The sequence below is a fragment of the Otolemur garnettii genome, unplaced genomic scaffold (assembly GCF_000181295.1).
Source record: "Otolemur garnettii isolate 467f Iridium unplaced genomic scaffold, OtoGar3 scaffold00007, whole genome shotgun sequence".
Taxonomy (NCBI): Eukaryota; Metazoa; Chordata; class Mammalia; order Primates; family Galagidae; genus Otolemur; species Otolemur garnettii.
The window spans coordinates 37,677,884-37,687,885 of NW_003852402.1; the positions used below are offsets into that span (position 1 = coordinate 37,677,884).

At 37.4% G+C, this 10,002-nt stretch overlaps 1 protein-coding gene across 1 annotated transcript in view; it reads right to left on the reverse strand.

Moving 5' to 3' along the window:
• The window catches only part of OTOGL (otogelin like), a 154,454-nt gene that overhangs the window by 21,303 nt on the left and 123,149 nt on the right, over nt 1–10,002 (reverse strand). Inside the window, exons 46-51 of the mRNA XM_003783387.1 lie at nt 9,691–9,903; nt 9,162–9,266; nt 8,744–8,851; nt 6,854–6,955; nt 6,428–6,532; nt 6,298–6,338 (exon numbers count right to left, since the gene is read on the reverse strand). Of these exons, the coding sequence (XP_003783435.1) occupies nt 6,298–6,338; nt 6,428–6,532; nt 6,854–6,955; nt 8,744–8,851; nt 9,162–9,266; nt 9,691–9,903 (674 nt within the window). The remainder of the gene's footprint in view (nt 1–6,297; nt 6,339–6,427; nt 6,533–6,853; nt 6,956–8,743; nt 8,852–9,161; nt 9,267–9,690; nt 9,904–10,002) is intronic.

Here is a 10,002-nt window from a genome sequence, read left to right on the forward strand (position 1 = left end):
TCAAGATTAGGCTTAACTCAGTGTTTTATTCTTCTCTTTTATGTTTATTTCCTTTGAGATATTATCCACATATTTAGTTATATCTGTATTGTATGTATGCAGTTTTACTGAGAGGAAATACCTCCTGATTGCTCTGTCAACATTTAACATTACATGAAACATAATGGCAACGTTTTACTCCCAAGTGAGTATCCCCCTCCTTTAAAGCCAGTAGAGAGTCGCCTTAGGCTGCTACCACTTGGTGTGGATGTATCTTTTCAGTTCTTATGGGTATATACTTAGAAGTGAAATTGCTGGGTCATAGGGTAGCTCTAAGCTTCATCTTTTAAATAACAGCAAAGTTATTTTCGAAAGCAGCTGCACCATTTTACTTTGCCACCAGAAGGTTATGAGAGTTTCAACTTCTCCACATCCTTACAAACGTGTTATTTTCTCTTTTTTGTAGCTGTGAAATGGTATCTCACTCCTGTTTTGATTGCATTTAATGATGATTCATGATGTTAAGCATCTTCTCCTGTGCTATTGATCTTTTATATATTTTATTTGGATAAATGTCTAGATATGTCCAAAGTACTGAAATACTATTTAGCAATAAAAAGGAATAAAGTAATGAATCTGCAACAACATGGATTAACCTTGAAGACCTCATGCCAAGTGAAGGGCGCCAGACACAAAAGACCACATATTATGCTTCCCTTTATGTGAAATACCCAGAATCGGAATATAAAGAGAAACAGAAAGTATCCAGTGATTGCTGAGAGCTGGGGAGTTTGCAGGGAAATGGGGATTGACTGCTAATAGTTACAGGGTTTCTTTCTGTGGGGTGATGAAATTGTTCTAAAATTGATTGTCTTGGTACCTGAACAACTCTGAATAAACTAAGAGCCATTGAATTCTACTCTTTACATAGGTGAATTATATATGTGAACTGTATTTCAGTAAAAAGCTTTTATTTTCTAAAAAACCGCAGAGGCCAACATATTCAGGTTGAAATACATTTGTTGTCTATGTAAATACACTAATGCAATGTTCAAAAAAATCACCTTAGTAACTAAACTAAACATTAGCCATCATTCAGACTGAGTACCCAGGAACAATGCATCAGATAACTGCATACAGCCATGGGTGTTAAAATGATATTATCATGCAAGGAGAGTTAAATACATTCAGGAAAGATATTTAAGGCTATTTAAGCTATTATGTTCTGAGTCCCTAGCACAGTGCTAACATACATATAATAAGCATTCAATAAATGCTTGGAATGTTGACTAATGTCAAAAATTGATTCATAGTTAATAGTAAGACATTGAGAGCTGAGATAGAAATGAGTTAGACGAACCAGTATCGAGCACAAATATTGGGAATAGAAAAGAAAACAAGGGGCTTGGTGCCTGTAGCTCAGTGAATAGGGCACTGGCCACATACACCCAAGCTGGTGGGTTCAACCCCAGCCAACGCCTGCTAAACAACAATGACAACTGCAACCAAAAAATGGCTAGGCGTTGTGGTGGACACCTATAGTCCCAACTACTCAGGAGGCTGAGGCAAGAGAATTGCTTAAGCCCAAGAATATGAGGTTGCTGTGAGCTGTAATGCCACAGCACTCTACTGAGGGCAACATGGTGAGACTCTGAGAAAGAAGGGAAGGGAAAGGAAGGAAGAGAGAAAGAAAAAAAAAAGTACAAGGAAGGGAGAAGTGAAAAATTGTAGAAACCCACTAGCAAAAAGTAACATCCAGAACAAGGTTAATGAATTAACTTTGAGTCTTCTACCCACCAAAAGCGTGGAAGGACCCAGAACAAAGGAGGCACAGAATCCCACATGGGAAGTGCTAGGTTTTTATTGTTATGTTGAAAGTTGCTGAAATGCCTCCCCACACTTGTTACCTCTTTCAGGTCAAAAAAGCAGCTCTGAACGAGGATGCTTACAAGTGAAATTCCAGGTCTTGTTACTCTGAGCTGCTCCTCTGGCCATCAGAATGTTTATCCAAGACCTAGACATCTTGGATTCTTGACGTGCAAGGACTGGCAGTTTAAGGATATTTTTATCTCTCTCCTTTACCCCCACCAACCACATGCATTCAATGTGTTACAAAGGGCAAAACCTTTCATTTTTCACTCTTGAATTCAACCCCTCCTCTTATATACCAATTGCACACAAACATCCACTCATGAATGGCTGTACCAGCTTCTCTACTAATCTCCTGCCCTCTGATGCTTTATTGTCCATATCCTGCTATGTCAGAATAGCAACATCTTTTCCTCAATTACCATTTTCATCATAATTTTCATCGTATGTAGCACCTTTCCAGCTCCTATCATAAAATTTGGACTGAGCTTCTCAGGGTAGGGCTGTGCTTTTTTCAAGCGTCTGCCATAATGACTACCCATTACTGATTTTCAACAAATGTTTTTAAAAATAATACAGGAATAATCAAATCTAAATTCCTCAACCTGGCCTCTAAAGCCCTCCTCAAATACACCAATTTGGATTGAGCTTCATCTTTTATTGTTCTTCCTCCAGTCAGCTCTTTCTCCAGGGAAGAGAGATGTTATTCTTAGGCAGACATAGCTTACCTCACACCTTTGTATGTTGGCTTCTGTTTATAATGGCCCCACTTGGGAATAGTTCTACTCCTTTCATCCATTATTCTTAACCTATGACTTTCTTCCAAGCCTGTCATGATGGGCACCATCCCTACAAGTTATCCATAATGATCTTTACATTGTGATTAGCATTCTGAGTAGGATGTTTATTTTGTAGTAACAATTAGAGTGAAAATATAAGAAATGAAATTTCAGTATGCCTCCTCAATTTATTATTCAAATGTCCACAGTAACCAAGTTGATCTACCAGATTCATTGCAGTCACTATCAAAATTCCAGTGACATTTTTCCAGAAATAGAAGAAGTCCTAAAATTTGTATAGAACCACAAAAGATTCCAAATAGCCAAACAATCTTGGACAGAAAAGAACAAAGCTGAGGAGTGATTTCAAAATATACTCCAAAGCGGGTGGCACCTGTGGCTCAAAGGAGTAGAGTTTCAGCCCCATATGCCAGAGGTGGCGGGTTCAAACCCGGCCCTGGCCAAAAACTGCAAAAATAAATAATATACTACTAAGCTACTAATCAAAATCATGGTAATGGTGCAAAAACTGACACATAGAAATGAAATAGAACAGAAAGCCTAGAAATAAATACACATTTATGGCCAATTGATTTTTTTACAATACTGCCAAGAACACCCAATGGGGGAAAGAAAGTCTCTTCAATAAATGACATTGAGATAATTGAACATCCACATGTAGAAAAATAACATTAAACTCTTACTTCACATCATATACAAAAGTCAACTCAGAGGAATTAAAAAGTTACATGTATGACTGAAACTGTAAAAGTACTAGAAGAAAACAAAGAGGAAAACTTCCCAGACATTGTCCTGGGCAACGAAATTGTGGACACCGACCCAAAAGTGCAGACAACAAAAGTGCAGACAACAAAAGTGAAAACAGACACATGAGATTACATCCAACACAAAGCTTCTGCACAGCAAAGAAAACAATGAACAGAGTGAAGAGGAAACCTACAGCATGAGAGAGTGTATTTGCAAATTATGCAGGTGACAATGAGTTAAAATCCAAAATACATAAAAATCTCAAAACCTTCAAAATCAAGAAAGCAGATAACCCAGTTTTAAAATGGGCAACGTACCTAAATACAATTTTCTCAAAAGAAGACCTACAAATGGGAGATGGGAAATGCATTTCATCAGGCCACATTAAAATTATACTAAGGTATCTCCTCAGACCTTTTAGAATGGCTATGACTAAAAGCACAGAAGATAACAAGTGTTGATGAGGATGTGGATAAGAAAAGGGAATCTTGTACATTATTGGTGGGAATGTGTATGAGTAGTCATTATGGGGACCCTCAGAAAATCAAAAATAGAACCACTATATGATCCAGCAATCCCTTTAGTGGGTATATATTCAAAGGAAATGAAATCGGCATGTCATAGAGACATCTACACTCCCATGTTCATTGCAGCATAATTCACAATAGCTAAAATATGGAATCAATACAAGTGTCCATCAGTGGGTGATGGGTAGAGAAAATGTCATATAGATAGAATGGAGCACTATTCAGGCTTACAAAAGAAAAATGTCAAAGCAGTACACTGAGCCCCATAAATGCATCAATGTACAAAGTTATGATTTAACAAAATAAACAAAAAAGTAAAAAAAGGAAATCCTGTCACTTGAGACATGGAAGAACGTGGAGGGTATTATTACAAATGAAACAAGCCAGGCACACAAAAGACAAACACCACATGATCTCAGTTGCACGCAGAATCTAAAAGGATTGAACTTATGGAAGTAGGGAGTGGAACGGTAGTTATCAGTGTGGTGGCAGACAAGGTTGGCCACAGTATACAGAATTTCAATTTATTCCTTATAAATTTGAGAGATATATTGTACAACATAATGACTAGAGTTCATATTCAGGTATTCTTGAAAATTGCTAAGTGAGTAGATGCATATGTTAATCAGCTCAATTTAGCCACTCCACAACGTATATGGGTGTGTGTGTATGTGTCATTTCAAAATACATTGTACACAATAAATGTACACAATTTTAATTTGTACATCAAAAAAGTAAACAAGAAAAAATTTTAAAATAAAAAATTTACATAAAGATTGCATATTGCTTCCAGTTTGTCTTTAGAAAACCAATGTATCTCAGGAAAAAAAGTAGAAAAGGGATGAATCTAACTTATAAAGGGAAAATATAGAGAAATTTAAGTTTTGATGCATGAAAGAAGTAATAACTATAGCTAACACTAATTGAGCCCTTCCTAAGTATCAGGTACTATCTAAATATGGTATTCAAATTATATTAATTTATGGCTGGGCACAGTAGTTCATGCCTGTAATACTAGCACTCTGAGAGGAGGATCACTTGAGCTGAGGAATTTAAGACCAGCCTGAGCAAAAGCAAGACCCTGTCTCTACAAAAAATAGAAAAATTAGTGAGGCATGGTGGCACATACGTGTAGTTTCAGCTTCTCAGGAGGCTGAGGCAAGAGGATCACTTGCACCCAAGAGTTTAAGGATGCTGTGAGCTGTGATGCCACAGCACTCTACTGAGGGTCACATAGTGAGACTCTGTCTCAAAAAAAAAAAAAGAAATACATAAACACACACACATATACTCACACAAATGTACACAAAACTCTTGGTTTGAATCCTGAAAATCTCAATCAATAATTTACCTTCTTGGATTTCAATTTCCTTGCTTATAAAATGAGCTAAAAATACTGACTTGGTGAAGATTCAATGTGATAATACACTAAACATGTTGTGTAAACTGTGAAGGGTGAAGGACTTGAGGAAAATATGATATCATAATTCTATTCTTGTGAAATGTGTGTATAAGGCACACACAAAATACTCAAATGAGAGAATTATCATGAAAGTTATTTGTGAAGCCTAAATAGTCATTCTCTGTAAATCATAGATAACAGCATTAAAACAAACATTGGATTAATGCTTTTCAAACAAAAAGGAACATCCTGAGAGAGGTTCTTTTACTTTAAAAAGTGCCTCATTTGTTCTCCAGAATACAGCTTTGAACTGGGGGATTCAGAATGAGCTAGGAATACATATGTCTTGATAAGGAAAAGAAAATGTTTTTGTGAAAGCAAACCTGTCTTCTCTAATAAACAGCACCAGGAATCCATTATCTTTCTCAAGTCTTACAGACATATTACCAAAGTAAAGTAACTATTTAAAGAAAACAAAAGATTTGCAAAGCACTGTGAGATTTAATACATAATGGTTAAATAAGTGACACCCAACTCATGCTTGTGATGTCTAAAAGTTAAATCTTTAAAATTTCTATAAAATTTACATCTTTAGAGATAATCCCTAAGATACATGCAGTTCCCTGCTTATAACCCCTTCCCCTCTGTCCCACATGCACAATAACTGCACTTTCCTAACCAATCCCTGGAGACACCTCTCAGTATTAAGGTAATATTTTTTCACTGTTTCACTTTGTTTTAAGAGAAGCAAATTAAGTAGATATAAGACTAGCAGACTCACACACAGGTTAGAAAATAACATATTACACATATCAAGTAGAATATGAAACAGTGACTAATGCCCAAAGAAATTATTTTAATCATTAAGAGTGATTTAATGAGAGCACTTCCATTAACTCTGAGAAGAATTCAGAAATAGATTCTGGAAGAATCAACTGACTTATGATAAGCCAATCAGAATACATGTTCTTACCACTTCACAGGTTGGTGTCACAAGGTTTTCACAATTACATTCTGAAAGGCAGAAAGGAACAAGGTATTTACATTGGTCAAATATTCATCAACTTATTGAAATAAAACTTTAAAATATGAAAACCACTTACCACAGCGCCAAGTTGGACAACATTGACCAGACACATTTTCTTTCACAAGGTCCATGTCCTCCGCACAGCTGAGTAATGGCATGGGACAAAGATTTGGCTCGCAAACTAAAAAGAAAATGTATATGGGTGACGATTGATTCCATGTAATATCCATTTCTCATTACCTACCATTTAGTCCACTGCCATAACAGATGTAGTACATAAAATCAAATTTCCCAAATGCTGCCTTTCTCCCCATCTGATGCACACGTGTTGGTAAAAATAAAATGAATGATTCTTAAGCAGGTGTGACAGAGTGGTAGTGTGAGGACAGCTCACCAAGTGAGGAACACTGAAACAGGGTCTGATATGATACAACCAAGATGCACTGGCCTTCTTAAACACTGGGCACTTGTACAGAGTTTAGATGAGCTAAGACACACTTACCACAGTGATACTGAGGGCAACAGAGGTGTGTGGTGTTCAGATCCACTGTGAGAAACTCCCCATCAGTGCACAGAGGAACAGGCTCAGTGCAAGATTCACAAACTGAAGGTGAAACAAAAAGTCAAAAGTCACAGCTCAACTAAGAGTAAATGATTATTAGTTCAGATTACCATAGACCAATTAAAATAAAACTTATCATGTTTAATAAGAAGAAAACCAGGAAAATAAGGCACATCTTTCTATTTGGCCATAAAACAATAATACTGCCTGAGTATGCTGCTTTATGTTGTCCAAGTAGAGTGACATATACAACAGCATCTTACCAGGAAGAGCATTCAGATTTCCAGGGTAATTTGTTCTTACTGGGATCAAAATATCATTGACTGATTTAAGTTTTCTTGATTGATTACCCTTGATTGCTCCAACTTATGAATGAACAATGTAGTAGGCGCTTGTTCTTTTGGGGGTGCTCAGCATCCCCTCAACATCCCCTCCCAACTCTGAACAATATGAAAAAATGCCTCATCCACATAGCCCTGGAATAACTGTCAATACAGATCCCTCACACCACCAGGCCACTGTGTAAGAAAACAACCCACATCACACTAATCAGAATCATTTTCAAAGAAATCTGGATCCTATGGAGAAGCATGCCAGGATGGCTCAGTCAGCAGAGAGCTCCCCTGGAACACCCGGTTCTCTTCTTCCCAGGCTTGGCTGCTGCGTTGGTCCTCCACACTTCCCCAAAGCCTTCTACCAACTGCTTGTACTGACGCTAGCCAGCATCGATCAATTTTCCATTTGCAGTCAATGGACCTCAACTGATTCAGAGAGATGTGTTTTTATTTCCTCTAAGCATTCAACATAATTCAGTACCCTTTCATGATAAAACCCTTCAACAAACTAGTATCTCAAAATTATAAAAGCCATGCATGGCAAACCCACAGCCAACGTCATACTGTGGTCAACGTTGAAAGTGTTCCCATTAAGAACCGAAACGAGACAAGTGTGCCCACAGCCAGCACTGCTATTCAACATAGTCTGAGCAGAGTGATCAGAAAAGAGGAATGAAGCGTATCCAGAGCAGAAAAGAGGAGCTCAGACTATCGCTTTGTGCTGATGATATGATCTCGTACCTAGAAAATTCCAAAGAGTCTAGCAAAAGACTCCTGGAATTGATAAGTAAATTCAGCAAAGTCTCATGTTAAAAAATTAAGGTAAACAAATCGGTAGTATTTCTATATTCCAGTAACAGTCAAGCTGAGAATCAAATCAAAGACTCAGTAACATTCACAATAGCCACAAAGAAAATATTTAGGCATATACCTAACTAAAGAGCTAAAACCTATCTTAATTACCAAGAAATCTCTGATGTTTCATTAGATTTGTAAAAAATAGAGAATTTTTTTTTTTTATTTTCCACTGCCCAGTTAACCAGACAGAATATTCAGCTCCAGTCCCTTCCCCTCATCTGTTGTTTCCACCACTGTTTTGAGATTGATGGGTCCACATGACAATCAGAAGATGAATTTTTAAAGATGTCCCATAGTGTCTTTGGCAGAGCCCATTATTCTGATTCCTTAAGGAAAGTTAGTGCTAAAATTTTCTTCAAAAAGTAACACATTTCCTACTATGGGGAAAAATACTTGACTTTCTTATCTTGGTCTTGTTTGAACTGATAAAGTTTGTTCTTGAAGGGAAAGTCACTAATTATAATTATTGTCAAGAGTTAATTAAAACGCCATGCTTTATTTTCTACAATTCTTATTCAGATGAATTCTTATAATATCAGAATATTCGATACCATCAGTCCCATGAAAATCACATGAGATAAGAGATTTTTCCGAGATCACGTATCTTTTCTCAAGAAATTATCTGTAGAATACTCACTACAGACAGGAGAAAAACAGCAAGGTTCTTCCTGTTGAACTTGAATCATGAATTGATCCTCTCTGCATTCTGGTGTTGAAATAGTGGGGCATTTCAATGGGTCACATTCTGCAAAATGTAAAGACATTTGACAATTTATGTAGAGTGAGATGATAAAACAGTGTATAGTTCTCTTTGAATTTGTAACAACTTATTTTAAAGGTAATTTTAGTGAAAATATATAAGAAACAACAATGTATATGTTTATATACACGTGCGTTTACAAAGAAAATGCAGGTTCAAAAGATCGTCCTTAGCAATACAACTCCACAGACTTTCCCGATAACCATTTCATCGGAGACACAGTGAATGAGAATTTAATCCTTTATTCTGAATAAACAACGAACCTCACTTTTGTTTTGCCTAATTGATTACTCACCACATTTGTACTGTGGACAGCAAGACAAAGGGCTGTGACCCACGATCAATTTTTGACTATTTGTACACGTGGGAATGTCAGTTTCACACAAAGTCATGTCACATCCTAGAAATAAATAAACAAAAACCAAAGTATTAAAATATTAGTGAACATAACTAAAATCTGTAATGCTAACACAGAACCCGGGAAATGACGCTCACTCTGCGTGTCTTTACACTGTCAGGGACCCATTCAGCTCACCAAATGAGCCATATGTGAAAAGGCGGCCACTTTAAGGTCTATGATTATCTTTCACCCCTAATTGGCATCAATCAAAGATTCCCAGATCCTTTCTCTTGTTATGTATTGCTGAATATTATTAATTGCTAGTCCTTTGTATGTGTAATTTACAAAATCAACAGAGTCACAATGCTGCAGAAACTTGCTTTGATTTGGCACTTTCTTTTCATCATACATGCCCTGCTTTTTCATAAAGAAGTATCAACACATTCCATGGAATTAGCTGACTGCAAGGCTTCTGCAGACATACCGCACACTTCCTTCGGACAGCAGGTCCACTTGTCGGTGACGCCGATAACAACTTCGGCTTCTCGTTCACACGTGGGAGAGGGCTCCTCAACGCAGTCGGGCTCTGTGGGAATGATGCTTCCATTCGCCAGACATTCGTACAGGGCGCACTCATCAATGCCTCCGTTCCAAATCTCCCCAGCAGTGCGGGGCTGGTCTTCACTGTCAGTGCATGCTTTAAAAGATCGACATTATCGGCTCAGCGCCTATAGCTCAACCGGCTAAGGCGCCAGCCACGTACACCTAAGGTGGCAGGTTCGAATCCCCAGCCCGG